Source organism: Aquarana catesbeiana, linkage group LG09 (assembly GCF_042186555.1).
Source record: "Aquarana catesbeiana isolate 2022-GZ linkage group LG09, ASM4218655v1, whole genome shotgun sequence".
Lineage (NCBI taxonomy): Eukaryota > Metazoa > Chordata > Amphibia > Anura > Ranidae > Aquarana > Aquarana catesbeiana.
Genome location: NC_133332.1, coordinates 290,518,702 through 290,535,623, shown reverse-complemented (window position 1 = coordinate 290,535,623; position 16,922 = coordinate 290,518,702). Strand labels below are relative to the sequence as shown.

The 16,922-nt window shown below is 42.5% G+C and overlaps 1 protein-coding gene across 2 annotated transcripts in view; it reads right to left on the bottom strand.

Moving 5' to 3' along the window:
• COL27A1 (collagen type XXVII alpha 1 chain) overlaps positions 1–16,922 on the bottom strand; it is a 656,744-nt gene that overhangs the window by 487,810 nt on the left and 152,012 nt on the right. For both annotated transcript variants that reach the window (XM_073600403.1, XM_073600404.1), the window contains exon 12: positions 14,360–14,404. In XM_073600403.1, coding sequence (XP_073456504.1) covers positions 14,360–14,404 — 45 coding nt within the window. The remainder of the gene's footprint in view (positions 1–14,359; positions 14,405–16,922) is intronic.

The following is a 16,922-nucleotide window of genomic DNA, read 5'->3' as shown; positions in this document are numbered from 1 at the left end:
TGCATCTTCCAAATTTGGCTTTTCCAGGGGTGATTTCCCCCCATCTGAATGCTATATCAAACCCAGTTCCTAAATACGCATGTCTGATATAGCCTTCAAGTTCTACCAAATGTGAACTTTGTAAGTTCACGTTTTTTGGCTTTCTTGTTGGTTTTACACGGGCCTGTTTTATCTGAAATGGATATTTCGATTTTTGATAATGCTACTGCAAAAATTGTTATACAACAAACATGTTGGTTTGTTTTAAAAACCTTTCGTAAATGCACATGTGATTGTGCAGGTATAAAAAAGTGCCTTACTCAAGAATGTGTGGATTATTGTCTCAACACTACAACACTTTTGGGGTGATGTAATAACTGTTTTATGCAAAAATGGGGGTTATTTCCTAAGGGCAAATACACTTTGCACTACAAGTGCAGGTTCAGTGCAGTTGCAAGTGCACTTGTAGTGAAATGTGTTTTTGCATTTAGGAAGTACCAGCCAACACTGTTTTTTATAAGGTTACCCAATCACGACATTTTCTGCACTCAACACATTTCTGTCAGGGTCAGCTAAAACAAACACAAGCAGTAAATGTCCACAAAGAATTTCTTTTGGTTGTTTTTTATTTGAAAAAGGTTTCACAGATTGTCTGGCATATTGATAGCCCCCCTACCCGCAAAGAACTCCAGGTAGCGTAACCGGACATCATGGGCACTCAGGGAGGGCAAGCCAGGACGGCCACTTTCAAGAGCCGTCAGTGTTGATGGATTTGGGATTCCGGCCTCAGGCCCAACTGAGCCAGCATAGTTGGCTGAATGTTTTCTTAAAAAATTATGGAGAACACAGCAGGCAAGTATTATATGGTTCAGTTTATACTCCGCCATATGGATGGGTGTCAGAAATAATCGGAAACCGGCTGGCCAGGATTCCAAATGTCTTCTCCACCACTCTTCGGGCTCTGGCCAGCCGGTAATTAAAAACCCTCTGTTCCGGGGTGAGGGTCCTCATCGGGAATGGCCGCATCAGGTGGTCCCCCAGCGCAAATGCTTCATCAGCAACGAACACAAATGGGAGACCTTCAACATTGTCCTCTGGAGGTGGCAAGTCCAAGCTGCCATTCTGGAGACGCCTGTAGAACTCCGTCTGGGCGATCACTCCACCATCGGACATCCGGCCATTCTTCCCCACGTCCACATACAAGAACTCGTAATTAGCCGACACCACCGCCAACATCACTATACTATTAAACCCCTTGTAATTATAATAGTACGACCCCGAGTTGGGTGGTGGGACGATGTGGACGTGTTTCCCATCAATTGCCCCTCCGCAGTTAGGAAAGTCCCACCGCTGGGCAAAGTGGGAGGCCACAGTCTGCCATTCCTGTGGCGTTGAAGGAAACTGTTGAGGAAAAAACAATAAACATTACTATTTTTTCACAGAAACATGGCAAGCAGATTAGACACAAACATTATGGGGCAACCTCCAGATAGCATTTATTAAGGGGAATTTAACAACAACAAAGTATAAGGTACACCTATCATATTCCCCCTCCCCCCTCATGGGCCATTTCTAACATTATAGGGGGGGAACTCTTGGACAGGTAACCCTCTTCACTTCATTTAGAGATAAATGCCTAAATACAGGGTATTACTTGGAACAGACCCTCCTTAGTTACACTATTGGCAGACCACTGGACAGGTAAGAAGTGTCATAATACAAAGATATAAATACACACTGTACACATTTGAGCACATTTGAACATTCTGCTATTACCTATCAAGATAATAATAGGATACAAAAACTTTAAACAGTACCATTGGAAAGTATACAGGCAGGCCCTTGCACTACATGCTTTGGGGAATTCATCCATAAATCTGACCAGTAAAGAGATGGGTATAGTGTGTATGGGTTTGGCAAAGTCAGCAGATAGATGATTGAGGATAGAGAATTGGGATCAGCTGACTTAGCAGTTGGGGGAGGGAGGGTTACAAAAAATTTGGGGACACCACAAAAAAAACCCTCTGGCACTCTGCCTGAATTTAAATAAAAAATAACATTTCCAAACATTTTAGGGGGTGTTTGGGGTAAAGCACTACTATAGAGCTGATAAAATACATTGTTAAGTGACTACATGAGGTGAATATAGGGGCAGGAGACACCATGCTGGAGAGGTTATTGAAGGGCAAATATGTATGAAGGACCTAAAATAATAATTACATAAAAATCCAGCATGCATGAGGACAAAGGGGACATTCACATCATATTACAATCATGGTAATTAGGGAATGAGGAAAGAAATACAAGATATTATCAAACATTAAATACAATAAAATGTGATATTAAAGGATAAAAATCTTACCTTCATATACTCCTTCTGCAGGACCTGGATGATGGCAGAACAGGTCTCTGGGATAATGATCCCCAGAGCCTGGGGGGAGATGCCTGTCGAGAACTTGAGGTCCTGCAGGCTTCTCCCTGTGGCCAAATACCGCAAGGTAGCGACCAACCTCTGCTCCGCAGTGATGGCTTGCCTCATGCAGGTATCCTGCCTGCTGATATAGGGGGTCAGCGAAGCCAACAGACGGTGAAACACAGGGTCCGTCATCCTGAGAAAGTTCCTGAAATCATCAGGATTATTCTCACGGATCTCACGGAGCAAAGGCATATGACAGAACTGGTCACGCTGAAGCAACCAATTCTTGGTCCATGAACTCCTCCTCACCCTGTTCATGGACTGGACTTGTGTCAAGGTCAGGACCCCAACACCAAGCCCCCGCACAGCACGAACTCTACGAGGAGTACGCATACGAAACATGGCTAGAAAACGGTCGGCTGCTCAGAACGAAGTAACAGAACGCACTGAAGAACAGCAAGGCCTGTGAAGAGCGACCTGAAAACCAGTAACGAACGAACAAGAATACAATGACTACCTAAAGTCACGCGGAACTTGCTTGCACGCACTGAAGAGCAGATACAAACCCACAAGCACAAACTGAACGGCAGAAAACGATCTGAAAGCCACGAGTCTGAAAAAGCGCGAATCGTCTCTCACCAAACTTTTATTAACACGAGATTAGCAAAAGGAGCCCAAAGGGTGCCGCGCTTGGTTCTGAACTGGCCTTTTCTAGTCTCGTCGTACGTGGTGTACGTGACCGCGTGGTTGTCGATCGGAAATTCCGACAACTTTGTGCGACCGTGTGTAGGCAAAACAAGTTTGAGCCAACATCCGTCGGAAAAATCCGACCGTGTGTACGCCCTATAAGTCTAGAACAAAAGCAGAAAAAAATCTGTATTAAAAAAGTTTGCAAAAATCTTTGCAATGTCACCTGGAGGGGGTGTTTCTCAACTAACTGGGGAAGAAGTATAAGGGAACTGCCCTTATTGATGTGTTTTTAAATTCAAGGCAAAGTGACAAGTTTGCTCGAAAGAACAACTACCTTCTTTCCCACCAATTCTAATCATATTTGCAGCACTTCCTTAATGATCCATTTCTCTGTTAATAGCCAGTGGTCCTATCACATAAGGGAGGGAAAGAAATAATTAATTCTGGGCAAGCTAAGATAGACAGGGTTTGTACTCCTAGCACAAACAGGAGGAATGGAGCAGTGGGAGGACACAAAAAAGGTAAGTATCAACAGGTCATAGTTGTTCTTTCAAGAGAACTCATCATTTTGCCCTAAATGGTGCAACATGACAAATGTCTCTATAAAGGCATATGCTCCAAGATCATTGTTATCCTTCCTTCACTACTTGGTGGGTCTCTGACAACTCTCTGGAACAAACATGTTTACATAATCTAACATGCAAATACTCCCTTGGGGCCAGTGACTCACTAAACAGTAAGGATAGGATAAAGATGACAGGCCGAAACTGCACTTCAAAAGTTAAGTCAGCAAAGGCAGTCTCCACATGTCTATCCTAACAGGTTCCACTTGCGATGTACTACAGATATCGGTCGAAAAGCATTTTGCCATTTAGTAGCCTGACATGAATAATTACAGAAGAATTCATAAGTCTTTCTTCAGATTCCACCATGCTTTTTCATGAAGTGTTTTACTAAAAGATGTCTACAGTGAAAGCCCCATATGCTCAATGCGTAATGTTTAGATGATCTAGTTGAATAGCTTCCTACTGTCAAGATGCACTTCATTTATGAAGGTTTTGAAAAATATTCCCGATGGAAAGCTTTTCCACTAGTGCTGGGGGAAGATTTAATGGACCACTTGGTCCTTATCTACCGTCAGTCTTATATGTTTCTATGATCTGGAATATTGTGGGCAATGGACATTAATAGAATAGTTGGAGCTCACAGTCATTAATGTTAATGTACAATCAGTATCAATTGGATTATTAGTGTAATTTGAGTCCCAAAGAATATCATCACTGTGCCCTTGATATGACATTACCATAACCAAACTAGGCTGAGTGGTCAGATCAAGAAATAATTGTGTTTGTGCACAAGCTGTAGCTTTGGCATGGTTTGTCTGACGAGAAAATCTTTGAGGAGAAAACAATAGACAGTATGGAATAATACACAGTCATTACTGTTCTCCTTGGATAAGGTCAGCTTCAGGAGTGCTTACCTATATACTTGGCCTAAAAAGTCCCATATTTTGCCACTGCTCTACAGAAACCTTATACAGGGCTTTAATCCTCTATATCAGGGGTCTCCAAAACTATGGCCCTCCAGTTGTTCAGGAACTACAATTCCTATCATGCCTAGTCATGTCTGTGAATGTCAGAGTTTTACAATGTCTCTTGGGATGTGTAGTTCCGCAACAGCTGGAAAGCCATAGTCTGGAGATCCCTGCTCTATATTATGGATAGTCTTAGAAATGCCCACACTATTGCATAGTAAGCTAGAGAAGCTTTTCCCAGCTAGGGTTCCTCCAGAGGTTGCGAGGGGTTCCTTGAGAAATTAAAGTGATACTAAATTATTACTATACAGGATTTATAGAGCGCCAACAGTTTGCGCCGTGCTTTACAACATGAGGGCAGACAGCACACTTACAATACAGGAGGGATCAGAGGGCCCTGCTCGTTAGAGCTTACATTTTAGAAGGGAGGGTCAAGTGGAAACAAAAAGGTAATAACTGTGGGGGGTGAGCTGATGGAGAAAATGAAAATACAGTTGTTAGGTGTGGGTAGGGCAGGCTTCTCTGAAGAGAAGGGTTTTCAGGGATCGTCTAAAAGCTAAGTAGGAGATAAGCGGACAGATTGTGGTAAGGCATTCCATAGGATTGGAGAGGCTTTGGAAAAGTCCTGGAGGCGAGCATGGGAGGATGTGACGAGGGAGCTAGAGAGCAGGAGGTCTTGAGAGGAACGAAGAGTATTTAGAGAGACTAGGCTAGCGATGTAGCTGGGGGCGAAATTGTGGATGGCTTTGTACGTAGTTGTTAGTATTTTGAATGTAATTCTTTGGCCGAGAGGAAGCCAGTGGAGGGATTGACAGAGAGGAGTAGCAGACACAGAGTGACTGGTAAAGTGGATGGGTCTGGCAGCAGCATTCATGATGGATTGAAGAGGTGATAGACTATGTAGAGCTAAGCCAATGAGAAGGGAGTTGCAGTAGACGAGGCGAGAGATGACCAGTGATTGAATTAAGAGCTTTGTTGTATCATTGGTTAGAAAGGGGCGTATTTTGAAGATGTTGCGGAGGTTGAGGCGGCAGGATTTGGACAGTGATTGGACATGTTGCTTAAAGGAGAGTTCAGAGTCCAGGACTACACCTAGAACCTTGGCATGTGGGGATGGGCTTATAGTTGTGCCATCGATTTTGACAGAGCGATCAGGGGAAGGGGCATATGGAGGAGGAAAAATTATAAGTTCGGTTTTGGATAGATTGAGTTTGAGGAAGTGCTGTGACATCCAGACTGATATATCTGATAGTAAATTAGTGACACGTGAGGAGATAGAGAGAGTAAACTGAAGGGTAGAGAAATAGATTTGGGTGTTGTCAGCATAGAGGTGGTATTGGAAGCCATGGGAGGCTATCAGTTGACCCAGGGAGGAGGTGTAGATTGAAAATAGGAGAGGTCCAATAACAGAACCTTGGGGGACCCCAACTGGGAAAGGAAGAGGAGAGGAGGAAGTAGAGTTGTAAGAAATGCTAAAGGTGCGGTTGGATAAGTAAGAAGAGAACCAGCGAAGAGTACAGTCAACCCCCTCCTCCTCAAAATGCATTTTTTTTTTTTTTTTTATGAAAATGTAGAATTCTTTCATTCGTGGCTACTAAACCAATCAGAATTCAATAAAAGTTTGATGCGAAGATAGACTTCAAGATGTACTGTGAGTGCCTGGCATGAAAAAAGATAAAGATCAATCCAACCCAAAGCAATAACCTTTGCATAAACAATGGTATCCATGTAAGCATAATATTTCATTCAAATATGATATATTCAATATAAACCATTGTTCAATTTGTCAGCCTAACTGGTAACCTATGAAAAGAGGAAGCAGCATAATTATTTGCAAACACATACAAGAAATAATAAAACTGTAAAGCAGGTTTCTTGTGGTGTTTTTCTGAACTATTCTGCTTCAGTTTGATGATTTTGCAGATGGTATGTGGATAATGCAGATGTAAGAACACAAGAGTACTGGATATTTTTCAGTATAACTAGAGCTATTAGAAGTAATTTATTATTTCAATAAATGGCTTTGATTCCCATCCAGGAAAAAAAAAAAAAAAACAGATAATATTTTTCAGTCCGGCTATCAACTTGCAGCTTTGCAAGGCATACTGAGAAATGCATGCTGCTAACTTTAGCTGTCAATTGGCAATGCATGTTAAAAAAAATTATACAGTATCTCACAAAAGTGAGTACACCCCTCACATTTTTGTAAATATTTTATTCTATCTTTTCATGTGACAACACTGAAGAAATTACACTTTGCTACAATGTAAAGTAGTGAGTGTACAGCTTGTATAACACTGGAAATTTGCTGTCCCCTTAAAATAACGCAACACAAAGCCATTAATGTCTAAACCTGGGCAACAAAAGTGAGTACACCCCTAAGTGAAAATGTCCAAATTGGGCACAATTAGCCATTTTCCCTCCCCGGTGTCATGTGAATCGTTAGTGTTACAAGGTCTCAGGTGTGAATGGGGAGCAGGTGTGTTAAATTTGGTGTTATCGCTCTCACTCTCTCATACTGGTCACTGGAAGTTCAACATTGCACCCCATGGCAAAGAACTCTCTGAGCATCTGAAAAAAAAGAATTGTTGCTCTACATAAAGATGTCCTAGGCCAGTGCTGGCGAACCTTGGCACCCCAGATGTTTTGGAACTACATTTCCCATGATGCTCATGCACACTGCAGTGTAGTGGAGCATCATGGGAAATGTAGTTTTAAAACATCTGGAGTGCCAAGGTTCGCCATCACTGGCCTAGGCTATAAGAAGATTGCCAAGACCCTGAAACGGGGCTGCAGCATGGTGGCCAAGACCATACAGCAGTTTACCAGGGCAGGTTCCACTCAGAACAGGCCTCTCCCATGGTCAACCAAAGAAGCTTAGTGCACGTGCTCAGTGTCATATCCAGAGGTTGTCTTTGGGAAATAGATGTGAGTGCTGCCAGCATTGCTGCAGAGGTTGAAGGGGTGGGGGGGTCAGCCTGTCAGTGCTCAGACCATACACCGCACACTGCATCAAATTAGTCTGCATGGCTGTTGTCCCAGAAGGAAGCCTCTTCTAAAGATGATGCACAAGAAAGCCCGCAAACAGTTTGCAGAAGACAAGCAGTCTAAGGACATGGATTACTGGAACCATGTCCTGTGGTCTGATAAGACCAAGATAAACTTATTTGGTTCAGATGGTGTCAAGCGTGTGTGGCAGCAACCAGGTGAGGAGTACAAAGACAAGTGTGTCTTGCTTTTAGTATGGTGGTGGGAGTGTCATGGTCTGGAGCTGCATAAGTGCTGGCGGCACTGGGGAGCTACAGTTCATTGAGGGTACAATGAATGCCAACATGTACTGTGACATACTGAAGCAGAGCATGATCCCCTCCCTTCAAAGACTGGGCCGCAGGGCAGTATTCCAACATGATAATGACCCCAAACACACCTCCAAGACGACCACGGCCTTTCTAAAGAAGTTGAGGGTAAAGGTGATGGACTGGCCAAGCATGTCTCCAGACCTAAACCTATTGAGGATCTGTGGGGCATCCTCAAACGGAAGGTGGAGAAGCGCAAGGTCTCTAATATCCACCAGCTCCGTGATGTCATCATGGAAGAGGACTCCAATGGCAACCTGTGAAGCTCTGGTATACTCCATGCCCAAGAGGGTTAAGTCACAAATGGCGGCCTGGAAAGAGACACCGGGCAAGGGTAACTTATGGCAACAGGAATCAGATCATATTAGAGTTATCATAAAAATCTTACATTTTTATTGTATTACAAAAAGTTTGGCACAATCTCAGGCCAGAATGTAGAAAGATACAGCTTCACCATAGCTGGCCTATAGGGAGTCACTATGATGAAGTAACCACCACACAAAAAGACACAGACACAAGACACCACATATAAAAATTAAAAAGAAAATGTCTGAACAACGTGTGACAACACACGGACAGACTGTCAGATGAAAAAATCATCATAAAAGATTAATACCCCAAAAAGGGGAAGAAAGGCCTCAATGACTGTAGCAATAAATGACAGCCTAGCCGCGTGTGGCCCCAGGGAAGATCTGAGTAGAGGGAGGAAAGAAAGGCTGGTTGATATTACTATAATATTTAGGGAGCTTGTCCTGCTCGCAATTTCACAGTGGTTGGAGATCTTAGTCTTGGTTGTTCCGTCTAGAAAGTAGTCATGGCGACCTTATATTGAGCTGAAAAGGGCTAATCTAGCATCCTCTGTTCCGGGAGCATCACAGAGACGGTGTCACGTGACGAAACCATTGTGATAGCAACGCATTTCGCTAGAAGGAATAGCCTAGCTTCATCTGGACGGAACAGAGGATGCTTGACGTGGACAGGAGACTCCTGATTGCGGACGGCATGTAGCCGAATGTCTAACCACTGAAAGTCCCAGACCAACAACCCGATAAGCAGTCACTGGCACCTATGTAAGTGACGTGGCCATACACAAATCCCCAAATGGGACCATGAAGGACGGAGACAACCTGACATCCACTACACAGGACGGTAAAGTACTCCCATCATAGGGCGACTATTGAGCCCATGGATGTTTTGTGCTGCTTAATCTCTGCATGAAAGAAGTCTCCTCCTTTTGCATTATCCTGCCAAAGTGTGATGAACACTGACTGACAGTAGGCCAAGTTAATTTACTGCCAGAGCGTGTTTCTTTCTACTGAAGATCTACTCCAGATACCCATTTATAATCAAGGGTACTTTTGATATTTATATTGGGACTTATATGAGCTAATGTGTATACACACCAAGAACTTCCTTTTGAAAAATATTTTTTCCCTTTAAGCTCAATACAAGGTCGTCATGACTACTTTCTAGACGGAACTATCAGGACTAGTATCGCCAACCACTGTGAAATTGCGAGCAGGACAAGCTCCCTAAATATTATATTAACATCATATAGCCTTTCTTTCCTCCCTCTACTCAGATCTCCCCTGGGGCCACACGCGGCTAGGCTGTCATTTATTGCGACAACCATTGAGGCCTTTCTTCCCCTTTTTAGGGTATTAATCTTTTCTGATGATTTTTTTCATCTGACAGTGTGTCCGCATGTTGTCACACAGCGTCCAGACGTTTTCTTTTTAATTGTTATATGTGGTGTCTTGTGTCTGTGTCTTTTCATAGTGACTCCCTATAGGCCAGGTATGGTGAAGCTGTATTTTTCTACATTCTGGCCTGAGATTGTGCCAAACTTTTTGTAATGCAATAAAAATTTCAGATTTTTATGATAACTCTAATATGATCTGATTCCTGTTGCCATAAGTAACCCTTTCCCGTTGTCCCTTGCTGGGCCGCCATTTGTGACATATGCCTTTTTGGTTACGGTAATAGCACCCTACACAGTGAACAATCTATGAGTGGCCACTTTATCTAAGTGGACAAACATGTGCTAAGCCTGCACTTCTTTTCTTTTTGCCAAGAGGGTTAAGGCAGTGTTGGAAAATAATGGTGGCCACACAAAATATTTGAACCCAATTTGGACATTTTCACCTAGTGGTGTACTCACTTTTGTTGCCAGTGGTTTAGACATTAATGGCTGTGTGTTGAGTTATTTTGAGGGAACAGCAAATTTAGTTATTTATAGTTATACAAGCTGTGCACTCACTACTTTACATTGTAGCAAAGTTTAATTTCTTTAGTGTTGTCACATGAAAAGATATAATAAAATATTTACAAAAATGTGAGGGGGGTACTCACGTTTGTGAGATACTGTAAATGCACTGGGCTTGTAGCTCTGTGTTCCAAGTAACCTCAGGAAAACTACAGCATATCAACCACAATAATCCTTACTTGTACGAAATCTATTTGATGGCCATTTACATCTGAAGGTACCCTTGAACATCCTAGCTATGGTTTGGGGTTGGTTCAATAAACTCTTATGGGTGCAAAGGTCACTGAAGCTTATATAGCCAGAAACATCCAGCAGTAACTTAAAGTAGTTGCAAACCTCAGACATGAAATATGGACAAAGCATATCCCTCTGTAGTGTCTGCTTGTCTCAATTAGGAGCGCTAAGTGTAATTTCTGTCTGTGGCTTTGTTCCTCTGCTATCAGCATGAATTACTTCTAACAAGTTTTCCTGACACCAAGAGAAAAATATTGACAGGGGAGAGATATCCAGCTGATTGGCAGCCTCAGCTCTGTTCCTGTGTGCTATGTGAAGGGGGGCGTGTCTCTTCCCTCCAATCAGCTATCAGAGTTCTCCTCACTGAGCTCTGCAGAGTGTAACTTCAGCTATCCACCCCTTTTTTTGAACTCTCAAACAAGCTTATAAATTCAGAACTTGTAACAGACAGAGAAGAGATGTCAGTTACAACTTATGTCGGAGGATTTGTTTAAATTCTGTATCACCTGAGGCCAGTCACTTCACCGGGTATACGGAAGGGTTTACAACCACTATAACTATAACTGACTAATCTGTATGTTTGACAGCAGGGTCTGAGAACAAGAAGTGCACACTGGTGTTCATTTTTGCTGCAACATTACTGAAAAACCCAGAAGTGCTTTGTGGATGAGAACTTAAAAGCATATTGGAGTCACAGTCAAGTACCCAATCATGTGCAGGGGAATTTAAAAAATAGAAATGGCCCTTGCAAGCTCTGGATAATTGGATCAATGGAGCACTGCGGCAAGTAAACATTCTTCCCCTTTTGTAAATCAACCAACCTGATGAAATCAAACAAGCAAGCTACAAACTATCGCATGATCGCAACACACCTCTGACCTAAAACTGATGATGTGAAAAGATGTTACAAATTTTTAGCTCATTTGTTCTAATAACCAATACAGTACAGACGTAATGTGAGTGCAGTTTTAAAGCCTATGTCCAGCCAAAATGTTTGTTTTCCTGCTTTTGGATAGTTACGGAGATTTCGAATTTCTGTCATGTTCTTATTTCTGTCTGTGATCCCCATTGGGGAGATTCTCTCCGCTCTATCCAAAATAAAATAAAAGATTTTGGCATGAGTTTAGATATTATTTGGACTGCTGTCGGCTGACAGTGAACCACACCTGCAATCCTCTTTCGACATGATATGTCTGAGGGGTTTGGCTGCTTGGAGTGTTGTGGTTTCAATATAGCAACTTGACAACCATGTTATGTGGATAGGTCACTTTAGAGGCAACCTGACCTGAACTAAAACATAAGGTAATGTGAGCACTGTGGAGCGGGCTCCTTACTGGTGATTACCTATGTTAGTTTTCAAATTTGGTCTCTGTAGCTCATTGTAGCCACAAAGACTCTGAGCCTAGCTGCACGTAGGGTTAAGATCCACAAATGAGAAGACATAATTTTACCACCTCAACAAAATTATATACTGTAGGTAAATGGTATATGAGGGCCTAAAAAAGAACCCTTCTACCAGAAAACAGGACCCTGGACTTCCTCTGGCAGGTCAGAAAGCAATCAATACAAGGGCACTGGTCACAAGGTCTGAGGATATTCTGGTAGAGCCAACCAATTGGTGGACATTCTAAATGGTGATGCTCCTTGTCAGCAGAGACCATTTGGCTGGAGGCCTCAGCTGGCTCCAGGGTCCTGTTTTCTTAGCAAGAGGTACATTTTCAAACCATCAATTTTCATGTACCTATAGGGGTTGATTTACTAAACCTGGAGAGTGCAAAATCCTATGCAGTTATTTGTCAAAGCTCAATTGAACAAGCTGAAGCTGATTGGCTACCATGCTACAGCTGCACCAGATATTGCACTCTCCCATTTTAGTTAATCAACTCCACAAAGCTCACCTGAAACAGTAAGCCTAGGTTCCGCATGTGAATCGTACCACATTCCTGTGCAAATCCCATGTGAGTCTGTGCAGTGTAACTTGAGCCCATTCACTTTTGATAGCTCAAATCGCACCGCATCAAAACAAACACATTTTTTATAGCCGCACTGGAATTGGATTGCATGGGTGTTTATACCCATGCGATCTAGTTCAGGCAAATGCACTGGGTTTGCTACCTGCTGTTGGGGTTTTGTTAACTTTTAATTGACACCTGCAGCAGATTGCACAACACAGTGCAAATGCCATGCGGTGGGGAACCGCACATAATTCGCTGAGTTTCCTGCACCACATCAGTGTGAACCACTGCTAAAACAAGTATTGAAGTATAGAGACACTTTAAATCATATTAAAGATATGAAAAGTAGACTGACTGATCACAGCCATCAACTATATGCTTGCTTTTATCCAATCTACACTAAAAAGATGATGTCTGAGAGCTGCTATTTGCTTTGGACAAAACAGTTTTTTTATGTTTTTACACGAGACCCATGCTGTTAAACCTGATCCATGCACAGACGTATATTTTAGGGTATGTATTAACAAAATGTATACTGCAAACTGGCTGAGTTCCCTGCCAATCATGCAACTCTGGCATTAGCCAAAAGTGCTGAGATTATCTGTGAGATAAACTGCTTTGAGTTGCTCGGCCTCAATCAGTCCTAGCTTACTAGCTGAATTTGGAGGGAAAGGACCCCCCTTCACATAGCACACAGGAACAGAGCTGAGGCTATCAATCACAGGCTGTGTGCTGGAGCTCCTTCCCCTGTCATATTTTTACCTCTTGGTGTCAGGAAAACTTGTCAGGTGTGATTCATGCTGATAGCAGAGGAATGAGGAAGCAGACAGAAATGACACTAATGCCCCATACACACGGTCGGATTTTCAGACGGAAAATGTGTGATAGGACCTTGTTGTCGGAAATTCCGACCGTGTGTAGGCTCCATCACACATTTTTCATCGGATTTTCCGACACACAAAGTTTGAGAGCTTGCTATAAAATTTTCCAACAACAAAATCCGTTGTCAGAATTTCCGATCGTGTGTACACAAATCTGATGCACAAAGTGCCACGCATGCTCAGAATAAATAAAGAGATGAAAGCTATTGGCCACTGCCCCGTTTATAGTCCCAACATACGCGTTTTACGTCACCGCGTTCAGAATGATCGGATTTTCCGACAACTTTGTGTGACCGTGTGTATGCAAGACAAGTTTGAGCCAACATCCGTCGGAAAAAATCCTAGGATTTTGTTGTCGGAATGTCCGATCAATGTCCGATCGTGTGTACAGGGCATTAGTGCTCTAGATTGAGACAAGTACACACTACAGAGGGCTATGCTTTGTACATATTTAATGTTTGAGGTTTACAACAATTTTAAAGAAAACTGTAATGAGAGAAAGTGCTAGCTGCCTGGTTGATTTTTTTTCTTCCCTCTGGCTTCAATTTTTTTTTCAAATTTCACATTTTTTTTTTCTAGTCAGTGACCATGAACAAATGGCTATCTGGCAGGCTTTGTGTCTCATGCATGAGGGTTTCTTTAAAGCAAACTTTTTCTTTGCTCATGCAGGACAAAGCATCGAATTCAAATGACAATGACCCCCCCCCATACTCATCATCCTGCCAGCTGAACATAGTGGCATGGAAACAAAGAAAAGGTGGAAGTACAGCTAGGCAATTACCATTTTAAGAAGGAAACATCAGCTATGTCAGCCTTAAATTTTTTCTCAGAAAAGATCTCCTTGAAAATCATAGTTATATATTGGAGTTCAATATGTCCCATGGCTAGGGTTTACCAGGGAACTGTGGACAGACAACCTTGCAGTTGAAACCATGAATTATGAAAGTTTACTACACATAGTGAAATGCTACAATTACAGTGAGCTGTAGGGACTCTGTTTCCTGTTTTATTACACTAGGACTGCAAAGTAGACAAGGAAAAACTTTACCGGCCTACCCATCGTGCCCCTCTTCCCAGGAACTCCAGGCAAACCCTGCATGGAAACAAAAGCAGAAGGCTTGGGTTACAAGATGACAAAGGAGCCTATGTGCAGAGCCAATGTAGAAGAAGCCTAGAAAGAAAAACACAAAGGAGGCCGCACTTCCACCTCCACATAAAAGGTGCTGAGAGAAGGGGCAGCGCCATCATTTCACCAGGCTTAGCCTGCATTATGCTTCATATCACAGAAAATATGCATTTAATGATAGGGATTAGGAAGACCAACAGTAACAACTAAATCTTTTCAATGACTGATAAATGAAAAATTCCCCAATATGCCAGGACTCAGATTAAAGTAGCAGTAAATTTAAACCTAATGTACAACCAAACTTTATATTAAAAAGCAAGTGGGAACATTTATAGATACAGAAAAAAAGTTTTCAGGGAGAATCAGAGGTGAGAATACTTAAATCTGAACGCTAGACCTAACAAACATAATTTAAAGTATAAATAAGGAAAAACTTAAATTTAGAATTGGATAGAATTGTGAGGGGTTGGAACCCCAAGTTAGGTTTTTATTGCTGTCTATGCTCCCATCAGTCTGCATTCACACCTGCATATGCACCCGCACTCCGATTGATCCTGTGATTAGCTGTGGAAAGCATCTCTATTGAAAGCTACGGGAGGCTTTCGGCTCCCACCATCTGCATCCAGGGCTGATCATTTGCATGTGATCATTGTATGAAGGATTACACGTGAGTGGCCTTGATTAGCTGCGGGAGTTGGCAGCCTCCCATTGCTTTTAAGGGAGCTGGCTCCCACAGCTAATCACGGGAACCCCCGCTAGTGTTCTCGCATCTAATCGGATTGCAGGTGCATTCTCAGGTGTGAATGCACCCTTGACCTGGTTTCACACTGAATGTGGGTTTGAAATGATGCAAGTTCAGCTGAACTCGCACAATTACAAGCCCGCATTTCACTCTGACTTCAGGAGCGATTTCAGAGACATTTGTGCGGGTTCATGCACAGATGTCTATTGAAATCGCCCCCGAAGTCGCCATAAGTAGTGCAGGAACTACTTTTGGGAATCGGTGCAGCGCCGCAAAGTCAGCGTCACACTGATTCGGGCGGTGCCTTTGCCGGAAATAGGCGATTTGGCATGCGACAGATTGAATCGCATGCCCAATGTAAACGGGGACTTAAGGAGATTCATTCTCTCTAATGCCCTGTACACTCGATCGGACTTTCCGACAACAAAACCGTGGATTTTTGTTCGAAGGATGTTGGCTCCAACTTGTCTTGCATACACATGGTCACACAAATGTTGGCCAACAATTATGAACGTGGGAATAAGGTGACGTATAAGATGTACAACGAGCCAAGAAAAAGGAAGTTCAATAGCCAGTGCGGCTCTTTTTGCTTGATTCCGAGCATGCGTGAACTTTTGTGCATCGTACTTGTGTATACACAATCAGAAATTCCAACAACAAAGTTTTGTTGGCAGAAAATTTGAGATCTTGCTAGCCAACATTTGTTGGCAGAAAGTCTGACAACAAATGTTCGATGGAGCATACAAATGGTCGGACTTTCAGCCAACAAGCTCACATCCAACATCCGATCGTGTGTACGGGGCATGAGGTTCAGTTCACATATATGTGGTGCGGCACACCGCATGTGATTCGCACAGAAATCACAACGCATTCCTGTGCGGTGCGATTTGAGCCATTTATTTGTATGGTGTGGTACGCTGTGGAAATCTCAGGACTGGACGTACAGATATACAACATTTGGCAGGTAAAAAACTCTCTTCTATGCATTTCATCTGTCTCTTTAGCCTTTTGTAGCTTTGTTGTAGTTTTGATGGCTGCACAGAATTACAAATCATTTGGCAGGTACAATGGTTCATATATAGACATTTTAACTGTACGGTATATAAAGCTTTTTGATTGGAGTTTAGCTTTATGGGAACATTGTTAGTGAAAGTTTTTTTTTTCTGCATTCACCTCTGCCTAAAAGTGTAAATAAAAATAAAAATAGGCAGCCACCATGAAGTGCTTAAACAACTGATATCATAAAACAGTCTGAAGCTGGAAGCAGACAGCAGACATTCCTATTTGGTCAGCATTACACTGCGCTTTGCTATGCACACCATGGCCCATCCCATTCATAAAAATCAAACTGCTGTGTGTAGCTGGCGGGGTCCTGTGGAATTATCTCTGTTTAACGGACCTGTTAACGTAAAATAGCTTTTTTTTTCTCCGAAGCCAGCGGAGCCCAGAGCACATCTGTAAATCTGATTGCATATATCTGCAGTGTTTGTGATGTATGGTTGAGCCATACCACTTCTTTTTAAAGAAGTCAACGAGTTTTAGTAAAATGGAACTCCATCTAAATATGGTTGAAATTCATATACTGTACATATTACTGTTTTACCTGCCAAGGATTTGTAATTTTCGCCTGTCCCAAAAGTGAAGGGAATCCCCCTCTTAGACAGTTTTCACCAAAATATTTGCCCCAAAGGAAAAATGTACTTGCATCGCTTGTTATGGTAAAAACTATAAAATGTTGGATTG